The 26,438-nt window shown below is 44.6% G+C and overlaps 1 protein-coding gene across 7 annotated transcripts; it reads left to right on the forward strand.

Annotated features, from left to right (window-relative positions):
• Positions 1-4,099: 4,099 nt before the first annotated feature.
• Positions 4,100-25,191, forward strand: DDX27 (DEAD-box helicase 27). 7 transcript variants are annotated; one of them, XM_036321345.1, is made up of 21 exons: positions 4,100-4,272; positions 4,938-5,084; positions 7,870-7,929; positions 8,166-8,331; positions 8,884-8,930; positions 9,063-9,149; positions 10,232-10,337; positions 11,244-11,417; positions 12,045-12,195; positions 15,095-15,194; positions 15,331-15,472; positions 16,345-16,498; positions 17,337-17,418; positions 17,831-18,008; positions 19,163-19,269; positions 19,465-19,567; positions 22,705-22,799; positions 22,933-23,056; positions 23,574-23,661; positions 24,716-24,790; positions 25,060-25,191. In XM_036321345.1, exons 1-21 carry the CDS (start codon positions 4,180-4,182, stop codon positions 25,076-25,078), a joined length of 2,298 nt encoding a protein of 765 aa, XP_036177238.1. In that variant the 5' UTR covers positions 4,100-4,179; the 3' UTR covers positions 25,079-25,191. The 7 variants fall into 7 exon arrangements, 4 of the variants coding, with proteins under 4 accessions (XP_036177238.1, XP_036177240.1, XP_036177241.1 ...); XM_036321346.1 differs by having other exon boundaries at positions 4,139-4,276; XR_004969837.1 differs by lacking the exons at positions 23,574-23,661; positions 24,716-24,790; positions 25,060-25,191 and adding an exon at positions 22,489-22,498 and having other exon boundaries at positions 22,933-22,947.
• Positions 25,192-26,438: the final 1,247 nt, after the last annotated feature.

Genomic DNA, 26,438 nt, shown 5'->3' on the forward strand with positions numbered 1-26,438 from the left:
AATAAAGGTGGCATTTCAAATTGGTGAAAATAAGGTGGATTTTATTCAATAAATGGTTTGAGACAATTATGTAGCCTCTGGCATAAAAAAAAAAAAACCCACAAAGTTAAATACATACCTCCTATCTTATATCAGGAAAAGAGTCATAATGGACCGAGAACTTAAATGGAAAGAAGGAAACCATAAGAAGATGGAAAGAATCCCTAAGTCCTTATGACCACGATGGAGAAGTCCCTTTTAACTATATTTGGACTGCAACTAGTGCCCCTTTGCAAACTGTTTATTACCTGCTCAGCACAATTTAAGTACAGAAATTGAAAATAAGTTCTCAGAAAGTTTTCTAGCAAAACAATATTGCCACATTTTATTGTATTTTAACAAAAGTACCAGTCTGGCCAAAACCGGTTTGGCTCAGTGGATAGAGCGTCGGCCTGCGGACTGAAAGGTCCCAGGTTCGATTCCGGTCAAGGGCATGTGCCTGGGTTGCGGGCACATCCCCAGTGGGAGATGTGCAGGAGGCAGCTGATGGATGTTTCTCTCTCATCGATGTTTCTGACTCTCTATCCCTCTCCCTTCCTCTCTGTAAAAAATCAATAAAATATGTTTAAAAAAAAAAAAAAAAGTACCAGTCTGGCTCTAACCGGTTTGGCTCAATGGTTAGAGTGTCGGCCTGTGGATTGAAGGGTCCCGGGTTCGATTCTGATCAAGGGCATGTACCTTGGTTCCAGGCTCAATCCCCAGTAGGGGGCGTGCATGAGGGAGCTGATCGATGTTTCTAAGTCTATTCCTCTCCCATCCTCTCTGTAAAATCAATAATATCTATATATATATATCTACATATATCTATATATATATCTATATGTATATATAGATATATATATATATTTTAAAAGCTTCCTATTAATATTTAAATATATATATATATATACCTTTTAAAAAGGTTGCTAGTTCAAATGCCGGTCAGGGCACGTGGCCAGATTGCAGGCTCGATCCCTGGTAAGGGACATGCAGGAGGCAGCCAATTGATGTTTCACTCTCAAGTTTATGTTACTTTCTCTTTCTCCCTTCCTCTCTCACTAAAAAAATCAATTAAAAAATATTTTGTTAATCCTCACGGGAGGATATTTTTTCCATTGATTTTTTAGAGAGCATGGAAGGGAAGATGGGAGGGGGGTGGGGGAGGGAGAGACAGAGCGAGAGAACGAGAGCGAGAGCGAGAGAGAGACATACATCTATATGAGAGAGAGACATAGATTGGTTGCCTCCGCAAGCACCCCAACTGGGGCTGGGGATCGAATCTGCAACCCAGGTACATGCTCTTGACCAGGAATTAACCCGAAACCCTTCCGTGTACAGGCTGATGCTCTAACCACTGAGAACACTGGTCAGGGCAATAACAAAAAATATATATATTTAAATATATTTTTATTGATTTCAGAGAGGAAGGGAGAGGGAGAGAGAAATAGAAACATCAATGATGAGAGAGAATCATTGATCGGCTGCCTCCTGCACACCCTACAGTGGAGATCGAGCCCGAAACCTGGCGATTTTCTGACATGAATGGACCCGTGACCTCCTGGTTCATAGGTCTACACTCAATCACTGAACCATGCTGGCCGGGCTACATATATTTTTTAATAAAAAAATATTTTTAAAAAATGGCAACAGCCAAAATAAATAAATAAATAAAAATAAAAAATGACAACAGCCAACACAACAATAGCTGTCTGATGTGAATGCCATGTCTTTTTCTTTTTTTTTTTTTGAATACCATGTCTTGAACCATAATATATAAGTCATATAATAGAGTGGGTTCTTATTGGTCACATCACATAATAAGGTTGTATCTGGCAGAAACCGGTTTGGCTCATTGGATAGAGCGTCGGCCTGTGGACTGAAAGGTCCCAGGTTCGATTCCGGTCAAGGGCATGTACCTGGGTTGCGGGCATATCCCCAGTAGGAGATGTGCAGGAAGCAGCTGATCGATGTTTCTCTCTCATCGATGTTTCTAACTCTCTATCTCTCTCCCTTCCTCTCTGTAAAAAATCAATAAAATATATTTAAAAAAAAAAAAAAAGGTTGTATCTGATTGGTTAATTCTTGGTACCAGAAATCATTATATACAAGTATAGGCACCCAACTTTTTTTAAAAAGTCACTTTGGAGCAAAAAGGGTAGGTAATTACTCTTATTTTTTGTAAATAAGTCAAAATTATACCTTTTTTTTTTTTTTTGTCAGATTGGCCAAAATACATTTTTTGGTGTGCCACAGAATTTTAGTAATTAGTTTATGTGTGCCATGAGATGAAAAAAGTTGAAAATCACTGATCTAGGAAATAACACTCAATAAAGTGGCAGTAGATGTTCCTCATTCACAAGACTACATCTAAAACCAGGGTATGAAACTTGCCACCATCATAACCACCATTAAAAGAGATCTGAGGCTATAATTTTTTTTTTTAAAAAGGAAAGTAACAAGTGTTGGCAAGGATGTGAAGAAATTGGAACCTTAATACCTTACTAATGGGAATGTAAAATGGTGCAGTCATTGTGGAAAACAGTTTGATGATTGTTCAAAAAGGTAAACGTAGAATTTTCATCTTCCCCAGCAATTTCACTCTTCGGCATATACCAAAGGAATTGAAAAGAAGGAATCAAATATATCCTTGTGTGTCGATGTTCATTGCAGCAGTATTCACAATAGCCAAAAGGTGGAAAGAACCCAAATGTTCATCAACAGAAAAATGAATGAACAAAATATGGTATAGACCTACAACAAAACATTATTCAGCTATAATGAATTCCTGATACATGCTTCCATATGGATGAACCTTGAAAGCAGTATGCTAAGTGAAATAAGCCAAATACAAAAGGACTAATGTTGTATATTGCAACATATATGAAATATGTAGAATAGGCAAATTCATAGAGACAGTAAGTAGAGCAGAAGTTGCCGACTAGGGAGAGAGAATGGGAAGTTATTGCTTAATGGGTGCAGAGTTTCTGTTTGAGCCCATAAAAAGCTTTAGTGATGGTTACACAACACTGTTAATTCCATTAAATGGGTAGCCGAAACCGGTTTGGCTCAGTGGATAGAGCGTCGGCCTGTGGACTGAAGGGTCCCAGGTTCGGTTCCGGTCAAGGGCATGTACCTGGGTTGTGGGCACATCCCGGGTAGGAGATGTGCAGGAGGCAGCTGATCGATGTTTCTCTCTCATCGATGTTTCTAACTCTCTCTCTCTCCCTTCCTCTCTGTGAAAAATCAATAAAATATATTTTTAAAAAAATGGGTAAAAAAAGACAATTGAACATACTATGTTGTACAACTACAACTCTGTTGCAAGTAGAAAGTGTTGATATGGAAAGAGCAAACGTCTATGAAGGAGGATGGGCAATGCAAGAGGGCTTCATATAGGAGGTGATGTTTAGGGAACGTTGTCTAGAGGAAGTAATCACAAGCTGCATTTAAGAGTAATATTTCCACAAGCAGAAATGAGAGAAGTTTCTAGAAAGGCTGCGCCCCACTTTCTTAATGACCCTGGCGCCCCTGGCTAGATTATTGTCTTGGCTCTGTTATAAACTGTCTCTGTGACCTTCCAACCCCTCTGTGCCTCAGTGTTCCCATCTGTAAAAGGTGATAGTCATTTCACTTCTGTGAGGGTTACTGTGAGGATTAAACTAATTAATACATGTAAAAGAACTTAGCGGTATTCGGCACATAGTAAACATTCTATAAGTGTTAGCTATTTTTATTTTTTTTTTATGAAAACGTTTATTGCGGAAAAGCTAAGAAAACAAAAATCACTTGTAATTCTACCGCCCAGAGAAAATCACTGCTAACCGTTTATTGTATTATCTTCCAGTTTTATGTACATAAATATACACATACAGAGCTTATCCACGCACCTCGTTAGACTTTCTCGCCCCTCGCACTTTGCAACGTAAACCCCTGCTTTTTGAGCGTCAAGACAATGGAATTTGACGGAGGCAAAGCCCGCCCCTTGATTGTGTCACTAGAAGCCACGCCCCACACTAGCGCATGCGCAGTCCTCGGGCGCCGTGGTTAGTCAAGGGCTTCTTCAGACCGGAAGTGACGTAGCAGTGACGAGGGGACGGTCGCGGAAAAGTTCGGGCTGTCGCGTGCCGTGGGCTGGTTTCCGACAGTGACCGCGGCGGCAGCATGCTGGACGAGCTGGGTTTCATCGGGACCATCGGCGAGGATGACGAGGTGCCTGTGGAGCCCGAGTCTGACTCCGGAGACGAGGAGGAGGAGGTAGGTATGAGCCGATCGGGGGTCGGGGCGCAGCGGCGGACGGTCAGGTTTCCTTGACTCGGTTCCCTTCCCTCTGCTTCCTTGGCTCTGTCCCCAAATCCTCAGCATTCCCCAGCCAGGCCGGCATGTGTCCTTCAGCGAAGGGTCTCACCGGGATCCCCAGATCTTCCTCAGTTTGCTCGTCACTAGCGTTTCCTCGCCGCCTCACGGTGCCGTGCCATTCCGTGTCGCCTTGGCGAGCTCGGTGCCCACTCGCCGAACGGATACTTCACCCAGGCCGTGTAATAGGGATCCAGAGGCGAAACAAGCCCTGGTTTCTGCTCAAGGAGCTGCGGTCATGCGTTCGTTCGCGATGACAGTATTTAGTCAATACTTACGTTTGTTACACCTACTGTTTAGCATGTGGGACATAGCCATGAACAGTTAAAAAGGGATCAGTGTCATGAAAGAGTGCTCACCCTTCAGAGTTCCAGCCGGGGTGTTTTCCCCCTGCGACCTCATCTGTCTGCTGACACCTCGATTGGGGCATCTTATGGCGGCCACAAAATTCAACTGCTCCAAAGCTTTGTAGATTTCTCTCTTGTTGGGTACCCCCATTTTCTTCTTCCTTTTCTAGTGTTCTCTCATCGCAGTCCCATAGTCACACTTTTTCTACCTCTTCTCAGGGGCCCATTGTGCTGGGCAGAAAGCAGAAAGCCTTGCAGAAGAACCGCAGCGCTGATTTCAACCCTGACTTCATTTTCACTGAGAAGGAGGGAATGTACGATGGCAGCTGGGCCATGGCCGATGTTATGAGCCAGCTCAAGAAGAAGGTACTGATAGGCAGTCCGGGTGTTAAGAGTTCTAACCCTGAGCTCACTGCCTTTGCCATTTGCTTACATGCAGCAGATATTGGAACTTTTTTGGAACTATGTGGTATAGTTGTTGTTTTTATTGATTTCAGGGAGGAAGGGAGAGGGAGAGGGAGATAAGAACATCAATGATGAGAGGGAATCATTTCTTGGCTGCCTCCTGCATGCCCCCTACTGGGACTGAGCCCAGACATGTGCCCTTGATTGGAATTGAACCTGGGATCCTTCAGTCTCCAGGCCGATGCTCTATCCACTGAGCCAAACCAGCTAGGTCTGTGGTTAATTTTGGTGGGATAGGAAGTGATGATAAATTAGCCACATTCTTTTTTTTTTATTATTGATTTTTTACAGAGAGGAAGGTAGAAGGATAGAGAGTTAGAAACATCGACGAGAGAGAAACATCTATCAGCTGCCTCCTGCACACTCCCCACTGGGGATATGCCCTCAACCAAGGTACATGCCCTTGACCGGAATCGAACCTGGGACCCTTGAGTCCGCAGGCCGATGCTCTATCCACTGAGCCAAACTGGTTAGGGCTAGCCACATTCTTGATTAAAACAAAGCAAGTGCCAAATGTTGCAAATGAATTTTTTGCATACTTTAGTTACAAACACATTCATTGATCTCCAGACAATATTTAAAAGTATCAATAATATTTTATTGCCTTCCTTAAAATGTCCATAACAGCTTTTCCTGGAGGAGGGGTTGGTGAGCTCAGACTAACTTCAGTATATATAATAAGATAGACCCTTCCTGACTTTATAGACATTAAAATGTGGGGTGGAAAAGTCTTCGAGGAAACGTGCTAATACCATTTAATGGTCTAGAACAGGGATGGGCAAACTTTTTGACTCGAGGGCCACAATGGGTTCTTAAACTGGACCGGAGGGCCGGAACAAAAGCATGGATGGAGTGTTTGTGTGAACTAATATAAATTCAAAGTAAACATCATTACATAAAAGGGTACGGTCTTTTTTTTCAATAGTTTTATTCATTTCAAACGGGCCGGCCCGCGGGCCGTAGTTTGCCCACGGCTGGTCAAGAAATACCAAGCATTACATATACCGTAAATTACTTGCCTTTAAAAAAATGGACAGAGCTATGTTAAAAATGGTCTCGTTTTTAGGTGTTCACTCCTTGTTTTGAATATTAGAAAGAAACCTTTATAACAAAGAACAATCTAGCAGGTACCCTTGGTAGCGATATTTTAATAGCTAGACTCTGTCCCATAGATACTGTCATTCTCTCTCACTTGCCAGGTAATCTCATGTGACCTCATGTTTAGAGTCCCTGGTCCCCACACAGCATAGCTAAAGGTCCCACAAATGTCATTGTCATCTGCTTATTTGCCAAGATTGCATGCTTCTCTTTGAGTTGGTCAACAAGCTAGAAGATGCATGGAAATTATTTTATATTTCATGCACTTCAAAGAGAAATATTGCCTGCTCAGAGCAGTTTAAAACAGCATTGCCTTTTCAAGGTCCTCTTGAGGTGTTTGGGTTTTGTTTTGTTTTTTCTATTCATATGGACCCAATGAAATTAAAGACTGTGCCTTATAAAGCTTACAGTCTATCAGTGTAGAAAATAACTAGACAAATAATTACACAGTTAACTTTAGTGCCATAGCAGTTTAGGGAGCTTTGAGCATAAAGAGGGCCTGCCATTACTTACCCTTTCTAAAGTTTTTTTTTTTTTTTTAATATATTTTATTGATTTTTTACAGAGAGGAAGGGAGAGAGATAGAGAGTTAGAAACATCGACGAGAGAGAAACATCGATCAGCTGCCTCCTGCACATCTCCCACTGGAGATATGCCCGCAACCCAGGTACATGCCCTTGACCGGAATCGAACCTGGGACCTTTCAGTCCGCAGGCCGACGCTCTATCCACTGAGCCAAACCGGTTTCGGCTCTAAAGTTTTTTTTAAAAATATATTTTATTGATCTTTACAGAGAGGAAGGGAGAGGGATAGAGAGTTAGAAACATCGATAAGAGAGAAACATCAATCAGCTGCCTCCTGCACACCCACTACTGGGGATGTGCCCACAACCAAGGTACATGCCCTTGACTGGAATCGAACCTGTGACCCTTCAGTCCACAGGTCGACGCTTTATTCACTGAGCCAAACTGGTCAGGGCCCTTTCTAAAGTTTTATTACTATCCAGCATTACTGAATTTGTTCAGAGTTCAACATTTTTTAAAAAATATATTTTATTGATTTTTTACAGAGAGGAAGGGAGAGAGATAGAGAATTAGAAACATCGATGAGAGAGAAACATCGATCAGCTGCCTCCTGCACACTCCCTACTGGCGATGTGCCCGCAACCCAGGTAAATGCCCTTGACCGGAATTGAACCTGGGACCCTTCAGTCTGCAGGCCGACGCTTCATCTGCTGAGCCAAACCGGTTTCGGCCAGAGTTCAACATTTTAATTAATAGGCTAATTTATGTCTGATTGGTAAGTTTTTCTGAGTAGTATTCAGATATAATGTGACATCTCTTAGTAATGGTATTATTCTGAATAGTAAACACCTTCTAAAATGTGAATGTTCTTACTGGTTCCAGTTTTTCATGAGTAGACCACTTATTTAATGTTTTGGGCTATGAATAATCTATGGATTGATTAATGTATCTAAGGACAGACAGCCTTTTTGTATATTAATATCTGAGATCGGACCCTGAGAGAAACCTTGCTTCGTCTCTTTCCCATATGTATATTCTTTTCATCTCTGTATTTTTATCTGCAGAGGGCAGCCACTACATTAGATGAGAAGATTGAGAAAGTTCGAAAGAAAAGGAAAACAGAGGTGAGAAAGCAAAGCAGTTACTTCTCTTCGCAGTTAAGCCCACAGCTGCAGCCTCGACACCTCCCCACTGTTTCTCTCCAAGCCTACGTGGAAGTGCGCTGTGCAGGCAGGCTTCTCCGTGTGTCCACTGTTAATATTCATTAAAAATCCTCGTAGCATAATGGCGCTGCGCGTAGGTTCTGGACTTCCTGAAGTTTGTAGTTGCCTGACTTTATTATAATTGTTTTTCCTCCCAGGACAAAGAAGCCAAGTCTGGGAAGACAGAGAAGGAGAAAGAGGCAAAGGAGGGCTCTGAACCGGAGGAGCAGGAAGACCCTGAAGGGCAAGATGAGGAAGGCTCAGCAGATGAAGAATCTGAGACCGACTACTCATCAGCCGATGAGAATATCCTCACCAAAGCAGGTAGGCGATACCGTGTTGCTGTCAGAAACAGGAACAGGACATTGGAAAGTGTCCGCCTTTCCTTGTAGGATTTGCTGTGCTCTTTCACGCAGTTAAATTTAACATCTCCATGTTGAACTCCTTTCTGTAAGCTTCCCTTTTTTCTTCGGATTTTGTTAGGGTTGCACCTAGTAGGCAGAATTTACTCTTTTCCTCATCTCCAGCCTCACACAGCTGCCAGCTCCTCTGACTCGAACTTGTTGGGGTGCTGGGACCCCCACATCCCTCATCAGATGGGTCCAACCACGTAATGGCTACTCCATAAATATTTCTTGCAGAAATGAGAGCTAAAGCATCATAGTATAGCATAGAGGTTGAGAACCTGGTCTCTGGAACTTGGTGAGTTTGTTTCCTGTCTACACTGCCTCACAATGACCTCATCTTTGAAATAAGGCTAATGACAGCCACACTCTGAAGCAAGCTGTCCACAGAAAGCACTTAGGACAGTATCTAGCAGATTGTAAATGCTCAGTAAGGAAAAGCCCTGATTATCAGCTATATTTTTCTCCATAGACACACTCAAAGTAAAGGAGCGGAAGAAGAAAAAGAAGAAAGGACAAGTGAGTGTGGGCTTGGAAAACAGTATGCAGCTTGTTTTTGCATCCTAAAAGGATTTTAAGGTCAGTTTGTTTTGCCTTTTTTTTTTTTTTTTTTGCTGAATTCTCATTCTGTCTTTTGGTTTTCTGGTATAGGAAGCAGGAGGATTTTTTGAAGATGCATCTCAGTATGATGAAAACCTCTCATTCCAGGACATGAACCTTTCCCGCCCTCTTCTGAAGGTAGTGGCTTCTTTTTACAACTGTGTAGTCATCCTGTGACTTGGCTTCCTAAGCTGGGCTCTTTGCTTCCCTAAACTCTCTTATCCACACGGCTGCCAGGCAACCCTCTTAAACAGAAAGTTCATCTTGGCCTATAAGGCCCAGCCCCTTCTGGGCCCCTATGATGCTGTCTCTTGGCACTCTTTCTGCTCTGGCCATACTGTCTTCCTGGCTGGTCCTCAAACAGGTCATGCATCTTCGTCCTCAGGGCCTTTGCACTGGCTCTTCATCCTGCCAGGAAGACTCTTTCACAAATCTGTTTTCATTGCTCCTTGCCTCTTTCAGGGTTCCACTCAGTAACCACTGCTCAAAGAGACCTTCCCTGACAATACTCTCTAAATTGCACTCATTCCTTCCCCACTGCCTTCCCCAGCCACCTTTCTCCATAGCATTTATCTCCATATGACATGTGTTTGTTTTGTTGTGTTTCTTCTATCCTATACAATAAAGAGCTAATGTGCAAATGGTCACCATGCCCTCGTGTCCTTGCGCCAGGGCCAGGGGACCGAGGCTGTGCCCCCAACCCGGTGGGGCTTGATGGGGGACCTGAGGCTGCGCCCCCCCACCCAGCGGGGCTTGTCGGGGGTGGGGCCATCCGGGTCTGGGTCTTGAGAGATTTCAAGGTGTGCGCTGGTGGGCGAGGACTTGACTCTGGGTTCTGTGGCGCGCCCCAGACTCTGACAGGAAGGAGATTTTCATATACATTTTACTAATTTTCTTTTATCTCTGACACTTCTATTATAGAGAAAGGGCAAATAGCAATATTAAAATATTTCCTCTGATTCCCTTTTAATGTGCACGGATTTCATGCACCAGGCCACTAGTCAGATTATAAGATTCCTGAGGGCAAAGTTTTTGTTTCTTTTGTTTACTGCTATATTCTCAAGTGCCTAGAACAGTGCCTCACACACAAGAGGCACAATAAATGCTGTGGATTGAATGACTGGAATGGACTAAGGTACCACTTGTTTGGAAACATGCCTTGTTTGTTTCATGCTGAGACTCTCCCTACCCCTCTGTCTAACTCTTTCTTTTTCCTTCAGGCCATTACAGCCATGAACTTTAAGCAGCCCACCCCGATCCAGAAGGCGTGCATACCTGTGGGACTGTTGGGGAAGGACATCTGTGCCTGTGCAGCCACTGGGACAGGTAAAAAGGATAGGGACTTGGGGAGGGGGGAGGCAGAAGGAGGATGTTCAACCTAGAACAGGCTCTAAGTTGACTGACCAAAAGGCCACTTTGGTAAATACACAGATATAAATTGATTTTTGTTAACCCTCACCTGAGAGAAAGAGAAAGAGACAGAGACAGAGAGAGAGAGAGAAACACCAAAGTGAGAGCAACACATTGATTGGTTGCCTCCCACATATGCCCCTTTAGTGTGCAGGCTGACATTCTAACTACAGAGGACACTGGTCAGTGCCACAGATATAATTTTTAATGCAATAACATTACATATTTTGTTTAGTAGCTCCCTTAGGAAAAAAAACCTTACTATAGCCCTGGCTGGGCATCGTCCCGTGCAGCAAAGGGGTTTCCAGTTCGATTCCTGGTCAAGGGCACATGCCTGGGTTGCAGGCTAGATCCCCAGTAGAGGGTGTGCAGGAGGCAGCAGATCAATGTTTCACTCTCATATCAATGTTTCTCTCTCTTTCTTTCTTTTCCTCTCTCTAAAAATCAATAAAAAAATATAACACAAATAACTTATTGTATATTTTCCTATTTCTTTAAAAACTCTTTGCTTTTTCAAAATGGTTGCATAGTATCTTATTACATGACTGTTTTTTACTATATAATTAACTGCACTAATATACAATGTTGCATTGAGCATCCCTTTTACAAAAACTTTCCTCCTATGAAGAGGCCTGTCATGGAAGAGACAGGCGGTCATAGTCAAGGCGATACCCTGATTGAATTAAACGAGGAGGACCTTCACTAGACCCCCTGCAACCTGTGACCCATAACTATCGTACATATTTCTATGCTCAGGTGAAAACGTAAACCTTGAAGGGATTGAACCTCTTCTCTTTGCTTTCTTCCTGCCCTTGTCTCCAGGTAAAACTGCTGCCTTCGCACTGCCCGTCTTGGAGCGTCTAATCTACAAACCCCGCCAGGCTCCAGTAACCCGTGTGCTCGTGCTGGTTCCCACCCGAGAACTGGGCATCCAGGTACACTCGGTCACCAAGCAGCTGGCCCAGTTCTGCAACATTACCACCTGCCTAGCTGTGGGTGAGTATCTGGCCAAAGGCTGTCAGCCCCGAGAGACCGTGACATAGTGGAGGATGGATTTGCCCCACCCTCTGATGTTGACGGATGCCAAGAAAACCTTTATGTGATTGAATCCACTTAAATAGTGGACAATGTGTTTTTATAGTAGGTAGTGGGAGGTGGGGAGAGGGTTTGATCGAGACTTAACCAGTCTTGCAGAATAAAATTTTAAAATTATGGGGAAAATTTTTTCTTGGTACTAAATAAGTTTACGATACAATTTCTGCTTTGCATGAATAACGAATCAAATATTGTTTGGGGCAGAATTTTTCTGATGATGTTATATGATACTGTTTTCTAACCTTCATTTTACCCCCCATATGCCATGCTGCTTCTCTTAATCCTTAGATGCCTGGATCTGAAGTTCCTTTGTGTCATCATCTTTTTTGATTTTTTGCATTTAACAGAGTTGTAGTTAAAAAATCTGTCTCTCCAAACAGATTGTAAAATCCACACATGTGGGGCATTTGTCAGTTGTATTCTCTGCTGTTTCTTCTGCATCTGGCATGAGACCTGGCAGGTGGCAGGGCTCAGTCAGTAGTGGTGAATGACTGAACTGGCTGCCTGGTGGGGCTTTTTTCTTCGCAGGTGGTCTGGACGTGAAGTCTCAGGAAGCTGCTCTTCGGGCAGCGCCTGACATCCTCATTGCCACCCCAGGCCGGCTCATCGATCACCTCCACAACTGTCCTTCCTTCCACCTGAGTAGCATTGAGGTGCTCATCCTGGATGAGGCCGACAGGTACTCACCTGGGATCCCATGGGCCACAGCCCTGGATGGGAACTTGCCACCCTGGATTATTCTACAGTAGAGGCTGGTGCATGAAATTCATGCATGGGTAGGGTCCCTAGGCCTGGTCAGCGATCAGGGCCGATCTGTGGGGCATTCGGGGAGCCCCTGCTGGCACCCACCTTGGCCGGCCTGGCTTGGCCTGCTCACCGGCCCCGCCCCCTGCTGCTGTCGCCAGTTGCCTCAATTTGCGGGGTGACCAGTGTGGCGATTGGCGGGCCCCCGCTGGTACCCGTGTTGGCTGACTTGGGGCCTGTGGACTGGGGGAAGCTCCTGTGTTGAGTGTCTGCCCCCGGTGGTCAGTAAGCATCTTAGTGACTGGTTGTTCCATTGTTTGGTCGATTTGCATATTAGGCTTTTATTATATAGGATGGCTCTCACCAGTTCAGCTGCTCACATTTGTGCCTTTGTCCATCCTTAGCCCAGATTATTCTGCTCTCTTTCTCCTTCTGTAAAGTGCTGGTTAAAAGGGAAGGTAGATCAAATCCTGGCTCTGCCACTTCCTGAGATTTGGGGACGTCTTTTAGATTATCAAAGCAAAACCTTTCCCTGTTTGTAAGTGGGAGATAAGAACAGCACCAATCTTGTGGTGTTGAGGATTCAAGGAGTAAGTTGGGATAAGTGCCAGTGCATAGTGAGGGCTCCACAAACAGCCTCTCTTAGTGTGATGTGGGGCTCACTCCATCCCTCCTTCTCCCTCTTTCCCTCCTTCCTTCCTCTCATATGTGTCCCATCTGCTCACCTCTTTCCTCCATAACTGAACAGAATAAAGTCTTAATGATCCTAGACTAATGAAGGAGGTGGGGTAGGGGAAGGAGGCAACAGAAAACCCTAAAGCCTGTTCAAGTTTACTCTCAAATTGCAGCATCTCCAACTGAACAGGTCTTTTTTTTTTTTTTTTTTTTAATATATTTTATTGATTTTTTACAGAGAGGAAGGGAGAGGGATAGAGAGTCAGAAACATCGATGAGAGAGAAACATCGATCAGCTGCCTTCTGCACACTCCCCACTGGGTATGTGCCCGCAACCAAGGTACATGCCCTTGACCAGAATCGAACTTGGGACCCCTGAGTCCGCAGGCTGACGCTCTATCCACTGAGCCAAACCGGCTAGGTCTGAACAGGTCTTTAACCAAGCTCTGATCTGTATGCCTCTCCGTCTCTCTTCCCATCTCATGATCAGCAATGTAGTCCTATTTGTTGTTCTGGCCAAAATTCTTAACGTCATTTGTGTCTCCTCATTTTCACACCGCACAAAACATCCATAAATCCTGTCAGCACTTGCCCACTTTGGGGTTTCTGCATTTGCTGTTTCATCAGCTTGGAATGACTTCCTTTTTCCTCGGGTTTCTGCTCTAGTTGTCACTTATCTAAGAAAAGGTCCTGCCCCCACCTCATCCTCCCCTTCTTGCCTTACGATCTCCAATCTCTGAGGTCTCGCTAGCCTCTCTGACCTACCTCCCTTATGGTTACCTGAATGCTGGTGTGGTGGTTGTGTCCCACCTCTCCTCTAGAACATCATTTCATAAAGGGCTGGCTTGGTGTTGCTTGCTGCCACATCCCAGTGCTACATCTGGAATCCAGTAGATGCTCAGTGAGTGTTGAATAATTGACTGACTAACAGAGCAAATGAACCATTCTTGAAGCCTGAAGGAAGTAAAGGAGATTGCTTTCAGGCAAGGGAACATGATCTGATTCAGGTTTTAAAGGGGAAGGAAATTGTATTCTTCAAACACGTCAGCATCTTAAAAGACTGGGAAAGGATATGGAAGTTTTATTTATTTATTTTTTTAAATATATTTTATTGATTTTTTACAGAGAGGAAGGGAGAGGGAAAGAGAGTTGAAACACTGATGAGAGAGAAACATCGACTAGCTGCCTCCTGCACACCCCCTACTGGGGATGTGCCCACAACCAAGGTACATGCCCTTGACCGGAATCGAACCTGGGACACTTGAGTCCGCAGGCCGACGCTCTATCCACTGAGCCAAACCGGTTAGGGCAAGATATGGAAGTTTTAGATTGAAGTGTCTAAGGAGACATGACAAATAAATGTAATACCTGATTCTCAACTGAGCCTGACCTGGAGGGAGAAGTACTGTAAAGAACTGCATCAGTTGAAAAAACCTGGAGTCAAGGTAATCTCACAGATTACTATTACCTACAAAGAGAAAAAGGTTCCTTTATCAGTGGCAAAACCTGGCAGACACCTCCTTAACCAAGTGTTCAAACTGATGATCTTTATCTCCTGATGGACTGGGAGTGAGGTGCACATCTGCACCCCTACACATTCTTTCTGCAATGATTTACTGAATACAGTCCCTGAGAAATAGACAAATACAGAGTGTGGAATAGGCTGAGAGGATTCTTCTAGATTAAGGAAGACTAAAGAGACATGCCAACCAAATGCAACATAGGAACTTTGGTTTCTAGACTAAATAACAAGACAGCTACAAAATGATATTTGGCAACAGCTAGGAAAATTTGGATATGGACTATACTTTAGATGGTGTTATTCAAACTTAAAATTCATGGGTATAATAATGACATTGTGATTACATAGAAGGTCATTGTTCTTAAGAAATGTGTGCTGAAATATTTAGGCATAAAGTGTCCTGATATCTACAACTTACTTGCAAATAGTTCAGCCAGGAAAAAAAAAAATAGATTAAGCAAATGTGGCCAAATGATAATTCTTAGTGAATCTTGTTAATGCTAATAAAATAAGTAAATAAAGGCACCTGAAGCAGAACCAATGACAACATCAAAATATGGCGTCTGATGTTTTCTGTCTCTCGATAGAAGCAAGTTTAGTCCATTTCTCTTGATCCCTCCCCTTCCCTGCTCACCAGGATGCTGGACGAGTACTTTGAGGAGCAGATGAAGGAGATCATCCGAATGTGTTCCCATCACCGCCAGACTATGCTCTTCTCGGCCACAATGACGGATGAGGTGGGCGGTAGGGGATCTCCTCGGTGGGGTGAGTGGAGAAGACAGTTCAGAGAACCCTGGTCTGGGCTGGGGGTGGGTACCCCCCGTTTCTGCCCCGTGGTAGGCTGGTGAGCATCCCTATCTTTGTGCCTGGCAGGTCAAAGATCTGGCTTCTGTCTCTCTGAAGAACCCTGTCCGGATATTTGTGAACAGCAACACGGATGTGGCCCCCTTCCTGCGGCAGGAGTTCATCCGGATCCGGCCAAATCGGGAAGGGGACCGGGAAGCCATTGTGGCAGGTAAAAGCCCAGGGTGGGACTGGGCAGGGTGTGGTGCTTGACTCCCATGACCTCAGGAGTGCCATACTGGAGCCTCCTCCATCCAGCCTCCCCTAATCCAGTGTGTGGTGCTGCCATTCCTTCACTCCATCACTTTCGATATGTTTTTCCTCCCTTATTTTTATCGTCTCACCTTCCTCCCACCATCCAGTCCTTATGTCCTGCTGAACTCCCAACCATTTCCCCTCACTGCACCTTTGGCCCTTAGTTCAGGCCACTGCTGTGTGTTGCCTGGACTATTGCAGCCGCCTCTTACATGCCTGTCCTGCTTCCACCCTTATCCCTTGGTAATCCGCTCTCCACCTACAGATCATGTAAAATGATGTTTACAAATGAGCACTTGCCTATTACTTCCTTATTTAAAGCCCGCTGGTGTCTTCCATTGCTCTTAGACTAAAATCCACGCTCCCTAGCGAGTTCTGCAAGCCCTCTGGGTCTGGCCCCTGCCTGCCTTGTTGCCTTTGCTCCGGCCTTGTTGTCTGGCACTCGGCCACACTCACCTGCTTTAGCTTTCTCAAACCCACAAGCTTGTCCTCCTTGGGGCCTTTACGTTTGCTCTCTCCTCTGCCTGGAGTCTTCCTCCTAATCTTCTCATGGATGATCCTGCCTGTCATTCAGCTTGAGAGGAACCAGTGCTGAAGCTACCTCCCCATCCTCCCTTCACTTTCTCAAGGGCAGGACTCGCTTTTCTGTCTCAGCCCTGGAATTTGAGCTTCGCACGGGTAGGAACCTCGCCTGTCTGTCTCCCTGATGCCAGGCACAGCACTACTGCGCAGGCGAGGAGGGAGTGTGTTTCGGAGATGGCTGCTGGTTCACTCTTCTCTCCCTGCCAGCTCTGTTGACAAGGACCTTCACCGACCATGTGATGCTGTTCACCCAGACCAAGAAGCAGGCCCACCGCATGCACATCCTCTTGGGTCTCATGGGACTGCAGGTGGGCGAGCTCCACGGCAACCTGTCACAGACGCAGCGGCTGGAGTCCCTCCGGTAAACTTGGGGTTAGGGTTGGCTCCTATCCACCCTTCTTGGGCAGGTCAGAGAGACTCTCTTAATTCATACGAGGGAAAATACCACCCAGAAGCTTTGTTAGAACACTAGCAGGGACGCAGGTAGCACAGTTTCCCTGGAAGGTCATGTCTTAGATACACTCAGAACTAACTCCCCACAGAAGAGGTAACTCATGCCCCAGGGCTGTGTATGGGAGCTGCTGAGTGGGCCATGGAAAGAGATTCTGACTCGGGACGATTCAGCATACTTTGGCATACGTTTTTGTCTACAGCTGCTCCAGAGCAGTGGACAAACCCGAGTCTGATGGAAGGAAATTTGGAATCAAAGCTTGTCGCCATTTCTTGACCATTTACTATGCCAGGCCTGTGCTGTGTGCTTTTCCGTGTGATTCATTTAATTCTCACAGAATGGAGTCAGCTTGGGGGGCTAGGAGGAACCCTTTAGAGCTCTCCCACCTATCCCTATTCATCATAGATGGCTGAGAGTTGCTTTCTAAAGAAAAGCTATTTTGAATGCTGAGACATTTGCATATGCTACTTCCTATATAGGATAGCTCTGTGGTTCCCAAACTTCCATATGTATAGGAATTACTGTGTAAGGGCGTATACACAAAATGACATTTGCTCCACTTTATGGATTGTTTAAGGGGGAGTGTAAATGTCGATGGGCTGACACTTAGGCTCTGTCCCCACTGTGATAGTCTGTACTCTGCTGCTTGACTCCAAATGGAATTGTGTTCTTTCTGCTGGCTCAGGATCCTGCATAGCAGTATTGAGGATGGGAATCTGAATAAACATCTCTTTGTGGCTATTTCCAGGCGCTTTAAGGATGAACAGATTGACATTCTTGTGGCCACAGATGTGGCAGCCCGTGGACTTGACATCGAGGGGGTTAAAACGGTGAGCAGGCCCTGGCTGGTTTGGCTTAGTGGGTAGAGTGTCAACCTGCAGACTGAAGGGTTGTAGGTTCAATTCTGGTCAAGGGCATGTACCTTGGTTGCAGGCTCAATCCCCAGCCTGGTTGGGGCAAGTGCAGGAGGCAACCAGTCGATGTGTCTCTCTCACATCAATGTTTCTCTCTCTGTCTCTCCCCCTCACTTCCACTCTCTCTGAAAAGTCAATGGCAATATATTTTTGAGTGAGGATTAAAAAATTCAAACACACACTCACACACAAACACAAAACAAAACAAAAAAAAACGGTGAACAGGCTCCATCTTCCTTGAACTTTGGGTGGGAGTCCTTTTGCCTCCTTGTGTTCCAACTGTTTCCCAACTCCCACATATGAATGATGGTCAGCTTTGACCTTCCAGGTAATCAACTTCACGATGCCCAATACCATCAAGCATTACGTCCACCGGGTGGGAAGAACAGCACGTGCTGGCAAGGCTGGGCGTTCGGTCTCTCTGGTGGGAGAAGAAGAGCGGAAGATGTTGAAGGAGATTGTGAAGGCTGCCAAAGCTCCTGTGAAGGCCCGGATACTTCCCCAAGGTGAGCAGACACCACTGCAGCAGCTCAGGGCAGTTTGGATAGGTGAGGCAGGGGCAGAAGATAATGGGTGAGAGCAGGAGCTTTGCAGTCAGGAGCCAAGTTTGAATCTTGCTGAGTAACTCTGGGCAGGTTTTACCTCTCCTCTCTGGGCTTCAGTCTTTGTGTGTAAAAGAGACTCATGATAGACTTATGCCTCAAGTGCCTTATTCATAGGTATTTTACATCCTTTGGGAAGAAAGTTCTCTCTTAGGGCAAAATCCCCATTGATTCCTTCCTGTCCCCTAGTCCTTGAGGGGCAAAAGGTGAGGAGATTAGCATTCATTCTTTTGAATATCTTTCATTCTTTATGTTCTCATTCAAAGGAGTCTTTTAAAGCACATCCTTTTTAAACATTTTTTTTTTCAGTTATAAAAATAATAAGTATTCAGTGTTGGGACTTAGTAAATAAAATAAGAGCTAAAATGTAATTGTATGTTAAGGAACTCACCACTGTTAGTATTTAGATACATATCTTTTTCCTTTCATATATGTCTATTTTTTTCCATTTAATTCATTCAGCCAGCAAATAATTATTGAGTACTACTGTATATGCCTGGTGCTATTTATTCTATTCTAGGTTTGGGGGATACAGCAGGAAACAAAACAGCTGATCCTGTGGTGGGGAAAGACATAAAAAAGCTAATAGAAGATGTGATTTAGAACTGCAGGAGGAGAGGTGCCTACTTTAGAAAAGCTGTTTAGGAAAGCCTCTGAGCAGGTGGCATTGGAGACGGGTCCTGGACGACACGAATGAGGTGGCCCTAAGTGGTCCAGGGACAGAGTGTGCCAAGCAGAGAACACCAGGGCAAGGCCTCTGAGGCGGGAGCAAACTTGGTGTGCGAGTAAAAGGGAAGAAAGGCCAGAGGGCCCGAGGCACGGTGAGCAAGGTGGAGATAGAAGGCCAGAGAGGTCGGCAGGGGCCATGCTTAGAAGTTTAGAGCTTATTTTAAAAGCAACAGGAAACCTTCAGGCAGGGTTGGAGGGCTGTTAAGCAGAGAAGTCACACACAAAAAAACCACAATTTTCTAAGTCACTAAATACATATCTACTTTCCTTTCATCAGCTACATAGGCTTCACTCTTATTTAAAAAAATTTTTTGTTCTCTTCCCTCAAGATGTCATCTTGAAATTTCGGGACAAAATTGAGAAAATGGAGAAAGATGTATATGCAGTTCTGCAGCTGGAGGCTGAGGAGAAAGAGATGCAACAGTCGGAAGCCCAGGTGAGGAGGGCTCTGGTTCCCAGGGTCACTCGGTAAGCACACCACATTAGCCCCTCTGAAATCCTTTGTCTGCAAACAGATCATCAGAGTCCCAAGCATTTTCGGCAATGGCTTCCTGCAACTGCCACGTTATATATTGTCAGATGTAGGTTCCATGGCAGGTACTCTTTTGCTGTCCCCCCCCCCCCCCCCCAGATCAACACAGCAAAGCGGCTCCTGGAAAAGGGGAAGGAGGCACAGAACCACGAGCCTGAGAGGAGCTGGTTCCAGACCAAAGAAGAGAGGAAGAAGGAAAAAAGTATGTCGGGAGGTTCCTCAGAAGCTAAACATAGAATTCATAGGACCCAGCAATTCCACTTCTTGATCTAACCCCAAAGAACTAAAAATAGGGACTCAAATGGATACTTACATGCCAGTGTTCATTGAAGCAGCACTCACTGTAGTTAAAGGGTGGAAGCAACCCATGTCCATCAACAGATGAATGGAGACACAAAGTGTGTATACATACCATGGAATAGTCTTCATCAATAATTAAGTTCTGGTGCATATTGTTAAGGATGAATATTGAAAACCTTTTGAGTGAACTAATCCAGACACAAAAGGACAAATATTTATGATTCTGCTTATATGAAGTACCTAATCATGCAAAGTCATAGACACAGAAAGTAGAATAGAGATTACTAGGGAGTAGGGGAGGGAGTTTTTTTTAAGCAGTCTTTTCTTTTTTTTTTTTAATATATTTTTATTGATTTCAGAGAGGAAAGGAAAGGGAAAGAAAGATGGAAACAGTAATGATGGGAGAGAATCATTGATCAGCTGCCTCCTGCACGCCCCACACTGGGGATCCAGCTCACAACTCGGGCATGTGCCCTTGACTGGAATCGAACCTGAGACCCTTCAGTCCACAGGCTGATGCTCTATCCACTGAGCCAAACCAGCTAGGGTAGTTACTTACTTATTTATTTTAATTTTTAATCCTCACCCAAGGATATTTTTCCATTGAATTTTAGAGAAAGGGAAGGAGAGAAATTGATGTGAGAGAAAGACATCGACTGGTTGCCTCCTGCACAAGCCCAGGCCCTGCAGGAAGGAGCCTGCAACCCAGGTACATGCCCTTGACTGGAATCGAACCTGGGACCCTTCGGTCCATAGGCAGACGCTCTGTCCACTGAACCAAACTGGCTAGTGTGTGAGGGAGTTATTAATGGTTACAGAGCTTCTGTTTGGGATGATGAAAAAGTTGTAGAAACAAAAAATGGTGATTGTTGTACAATAATGTGAATATAATTGGTGCTACTAAATTGTACACTTAAGAATGAAAATGGTAAATTTTTTTTAAATCCTTATCCGAGGATATTTTTTCCATTGAGCCTTAGGGAGAGTGGAAGGGAGGGAGGAGGGGAAGAGAGAGAGAGAGAGAGAGGGAGAGGGAGGGAGTGACATGGATATGAGAGAGAAACATCGACTGGTTGCCTCCCTCATGCATCACAACTGGGACCTGGGATTTAACCTGTAACAGGTATGTGCCCTTCCAGGTATCAAATCTGCAATGATTTGGTGCATGGGCTGATGCTCTAACCTCTGAGCAAACCAGCCAGGACAAAATGGCAAATTTTATGTTACATATTTTGCCACAAGAGGCAGGAAAATATTTTTAGATATTCCCTGCCTTTCTCTATTTTTAACAATCACAAATGAATTTACATTGTTCTACACCTTGCTTTTTTCAATTTTATAGCTTGGAGATGATTTTATATAAGCATATGAATAGCTACCTTTTTTTTTTTAAATATGGCTGTGTGATCTCCCATCAAATGGGTTGATTATAATTTATTTAATTAGTCCCTGTTGAGGGACATTGGGGTTGTTTCTAATCATTTGCTATTATTAACAATTCATGTAGTGAATAACTTTGTCCAGATTCCTTTGCACAATTAAGCAAATATATTTGATTTGTGGATAAAGTCCTTAAAGTAGAATTGTAGGTCAGAGGTTATATGTATTTATTATTTTGTTAGGGATTGCAAAATTACCTTCCAAAAAGATTATATCAGCAATTTGAGAAAGACTGCCTATATATGATGGGACAAAAAATTAGGGTGTATCTATGTTAAATTTTGTTAAAAATCTATATATTGCCCTAGTTGGTTTGGCTCAATGGATATAGCGTTGGCCTGTGGACTGAAGGGTCCCAGGTTTGATTCTGGCCAAGGGCACATGCCTGGCTTGCGGGCTCGATCTCCAGTAGAGGGTATGCAGGAGGCAGCCAATCAGTGATTCTCTCTCATCATTGATGTTTCTATTTCTCCTTCTCCCTTCCTCTCTAAAAATCAATAAAATATATATATTTTAAAATCTATATATATAAAAGCCTAAGCGACCTAATGATCGGCCTACCGGCCAGTAGCTATGATGTGCACTGACCACCAGGGGGCAGATGCTCAACACAGGAGCTGCCCCCGGTGGTCAGTGCACTCCCACAGTGGAAGTGCTACTGGCAAGCCCAGCTGTGGCAGCACAAGCCTCTCCTGCGGACACTCTCCCTGTGCACCCGAGCTGCGGTGGCGGCAGGCACAGCGGGGGCAGGATGAGCAGGAGCGGTGCGCCGCCTGGGCTCAGGCTCCTCCCCAGCCGCCTGCCGCTTTGCACACTACTTCGTGCTGTGCGGGATTGACGTGGACAGTGGACTGGAGCCCGACAAGCTGGTGGATAAGGCCAGGCTGCGGCAGTGCAGAGGTCCACTGATCGCCGCAGGCCAGGCCGAGGGACCCCGCCAGTGCACGAATCCATGCACCGGGCCTCTAGTAGAGTTATAACTATTCAGGGACATAAGTGAACTAAATTCTTATCTTTCACATCAAGAGGTAGATCAGGGGTCCTCAAACTACGGCCCGCGGGCTACATGCAAATACAAATGTTGTATTTGTTCCCGTTTTGTTTTTTCACTTCAAAATAAGATATGTGCAGTGTGCATAGGAATTTGTTCATAGTGAACTGGCCCCCTGTTTAAAAAGTTTGAGGACCCCTGAGGTAGGTAGATAATGGAAGTCTCAAATGGATGAATTGAGAAATAGTGGAACAAGCATGCTATTTAGTGAGATGGGGTAATCACCAAGAAAGTGAGTGATTGATGATTCTCATTTTAAGCCCTTGTGTACCAATTTAAAATCTCTGTACTTGTTAATATAAGTTTTTTTTTTTTAAATGTTTTGATTTCAGTGAGAGGAAGGTACGGGGAGAGGGATAGAAACATCAATGATGAGAAAGAATCATTGATCGCCTACCTCTTGCACGCCCCCTCCTGGGGATGGAGCCCACAACCATGACCTGCTAGTTCATAGGTTGACACTCAACCACCGAGCCATACCAGCCTGGCTGTAAGTTTAAAGGAAGTTATAAAACTACCTGAAATCTCATGCTCTCTTCTCATCCCAGTTGCTAAGGCTCTGCAGGAATTTGACTTGGCCTTAAGAGGAAAGAAGAAGAGGAAGAAGTTTATGAAGGACGCCAAGAAAAAAGGGGAGATGACAGTGAGTGGCCTCCCCTTTGGAGTTGGGTCCCTTCACAGTGCAATGAGTCAGGGCTGCCTGACTCACATGTCATCCTCTTGAATCCAGCTTTAAAATAAAACCGTTCCATACTCACATGTCACCGTCTCTCTAGGCAGAGGAGAGGTCCCAATTCGAAATCCTCAAGGCACAGATGTTTGCTGAGCGGCTGGCCAAAAGGAATCGCAGAGCCAAGCGAGCGCGAGCAATGCCTGAGGAGGAGCCAGCAAGAGGCCCTGGTAGGCATATGGGGAGCCTACCGGGGCTGGAAAGAAGGTTCTCCCTGTAACCTGTGCTTATAGTCAGGGAGAATATTAGAGGGATGGTGATAAGAGCCCACATTTTTTGAGTAATGAATATGTACTAGTGTATACAGCTATACCTTTATTGGCTTCAAGTGGTGCAGTGACCTGTGGTTAGTGGAAATCCCTAGGATTTGAAACCAGGCCTTTAGGAATCTGGAGCCTAAGTCCTTACCAGTTACCACATGGAGGAGCAGGTCAGGGTCAAATGAAGTGAAGGTGGTCTTTGGCCCATTTCACTTTGGACTACATAAACATTCTTTGGAGTGCTTCCTTCACACCTGGTACTTCTGATTCCTTATCCCTTTTCTGCCAGGATCTGATGTTTCACCTTCATGTCAATAGATCCTTAGTCCAGAGCATCCACTGAACTTGGGACCATTACCCTGAGCTTAAGGGAATTTAGGAGCCTGGGTTTAAGAGGACATATCTAACCCATTCTCTCTCTGCACAGCCAAGAAGCAAAAGCAGGTGAAGAAATCTGTATTTGATGAAGAACTCACCAACACGAGCAAGAAGGCCCTGAAACAGTATCGAGCTGGGTAGGGTTTTAAGTCATCATGGAGCTCTTGGTATTTTGATGAAAGCTCTCTCTCCTTCCCCACTCCCACTTCTCATATACCTATAGCTTTATAATATATATTTCAGGGGCTTCTGTCTGACTTCCCAGGGTGAGAACATGAGGAAAGAGGTGTTGAAGCTCTTTTGCCTTGGCGATAAAGTGGCACATTTTTGGTTCAGAAATAGAGCTTCTCAGGAGAGTGATAGATAGAACCCCAAAGGATCCTGGTTTGCTCTTGGGAATGTGTTGTTCATCCCTCCTCTTCCCAATTCCCCAGGCCTGGGTTGGGATGGGGTTAGATTTACGCTTCCCAGGTTGTTTTATTATATACACTAGAGGCCCAGTGCATGAAAATCATGCACTGGGGGGGTGGGGGTAGGGGTTGTCCCTCAGCCCAGTCTGCACCCTCTCCAATCTGGTACATCCCTCACAATCTGGGACTGCTAGCTCCCAACTGCTCGCCTGCCTGCCTGATTGTCCCTAACTGCTTCTGCCTGCCAGTCTGGCACCCCCTAACCACTCCCCTGCCAGCCTGATTGATGCCTAACTACTCCCCTGCCAGCCTGATCGCCCCCAACTACCCTCACCTGCTGGCCCAATCGCCCCCAACTGCCCTCCCCTGCAGGCCTGGTCTCCCCCAACTGCCCTCTCCTGCTGGCCTGGTTGCCCCTAACTGCCCTCCTCTACTGGCCTGGTCACCCCTAACTGCCCTCCCCTGCTGGCCATCTTGTGACCACATGGGGGTGTCCATCTTGTGCAAGGATGTGACAGTCAATTTGCATATTACCTCTTTATTATATCGGAAGAGAAGGAAGGGTAGAGCCTCTTCTAGTTTTATTTTAAAGCTGGACTCAGACTTTCACAAACCCATATTATCAGGTAGAAACACACACAGGCTGAGAACCTCAGGACCTGAAAATGACGCATGTGTTGATCCTGCTGCTATGTGTGGGAGCTGGGTTCAGTGGGGGTGAGACCACCCGCTTTTCCAACAGTTTGCCATTTCAGCATCATGTCTTCTCTCTCACCTACAGCCCCTCCTTTGAAGAAAGGAAACAGTTAGGCTTGTCCCACCAGAGACGAGGAGGAAACTTTAAATCTAAATCCAGGTAATGTTTGCAGTTTTGGAGGACCAAAGGTTATAACTATTTGGGATTAGAGAAGAAACCTTTCATGGGAAAGGAGCTCCTCCTTCCTCTTTCTGGCCTTTGAGGGGTTGGTCCTTTACTCTGATTTTTTAAAATTTAAATGTATTAGGGGTAGCATTGGTTAATGATGTTTTAGGTTACCATTCTATGATACATTTTCTGTATATTGTACTTTTGCTCACCATCAAAGTCTAGTCTCTTTCCATGATCCCTTCTGGTTTTCTTAATAGGTACAAGAGGAGGAAGTAGCCTTGGTGGCCTGAAGAAGTTCATGGGATGGCCCTTCGATCCCTTCCTTATGGGAAGTCATCCTGGTTTGATCTTTTCTCCATTTGTAAAAAAAATTCTTAAAACTTTAAAAAGTCCGTGTCATTTATACACTAAGAAAGAAAGAGTCAGTCAGCTAAGGCTTCCTCTTGCTGATTAGTTTGAACATAAAGAATATACCGAGACACTGGGGTGGTAGGAATGGCTGAGGGGGTTGGGGTGGTCAATTGGGGAAAAAGACATATGTAAAACTTTAGACAATAAATAAAAATGTATACACACACACACACACCGAATGGAAAAGTATTTGGGGGGCAGGGGAAAGAAACCGATCTAATTGTAAATTTTATTCCTGTTTCTTCCCTCAATAGCACACTGCTCCCAGTGCACTAGCTTGGCACTGCCACATATACTTGGAATGCATCTTTGTGCCTGTAGAGAAGTTAGATGTGGAGGAAATTCTTACTAGTTCTCTTCAATTATGTCCTAGAACTAAAAGCTGTCATTTACCACAAACTATACCAGACATTCTGTGGACTGAGCACTTTCATTTAATTTACTACACCCCTATGAGGCAGGTACTATTATCCCCATTTTGCAGATAAAAAACAGGCTTGGAGAGACTGAGTCACTTTCCACTGCACAGTTGGGAATTCAGGTTTTTGAAACCAGGCTCTACCTAAATTCTTACTCGCTATAGTGTGGAGGTGCTACTGGAGATGGAAGCTCTAAGAGGACAGGAGTCTCTAGATAAATTTGCTCCTTGTTGCAAAAAAGTTTTTACCCCATAGAATGGTGGTTCTCATCCTTTTCTGAATCATAGGTCCCTTTGAGAATTAGATGAAAGCTAGGGGGCCTATCTTGAGAAAATTATTTATAGTTTATATCATACAATTTCAAGGAGTACATAGAGATCTCCCCTCCACCCCCCACCAGCTAAAAAATTATATCACCTAAGTAGTATATAACCTCACCACTGAAGAGTATGCTAAGAGCTACTCATTTGGGCTGCATCTAACTGTTGCCAACAGAGGGTTCTATTTCAATTAAAAATGTGGTTCAGACTCACTGTATGTGTTTATAGAAAGATCCCCAAGTTAGATCATTAGGCAAAAAAAGTCTGAAGTGCAGAACTGCACTTTTCTTAAGGGCTACATATTGCATATATATAGATTATCTCTGGGAGGACTTATGAAACTTAACTCTGGAAAAGGAAACTACACACACACACACACACACGTAGAGGTTGAAAAAACTTTTTTGCCACAAGTTAAAAAAAAAAAAAAAAATCCTAGCTACATCAAAACCCAAAACCACATAAACAAAAGTGCCTCTATTCCCA

The sequence above is a fragment of the Myotis myotis genome, unplaced genomic scaffold (genome assembly GCF_014108235.1).
Source record: "Myotis myotis isolate mMyoMyo1 unplaced genomic scaffold, mMyoMyo1.p scaffold_m19_p_9, whole genome shotgun sequence".
In the NCBI taxonomy this organism is placed as follows: Eukaryota; Metazoa; Chordata; class Mammalia; order Chiroptera; family Vespertilionidae; genus Myotis; species Myotis myotis.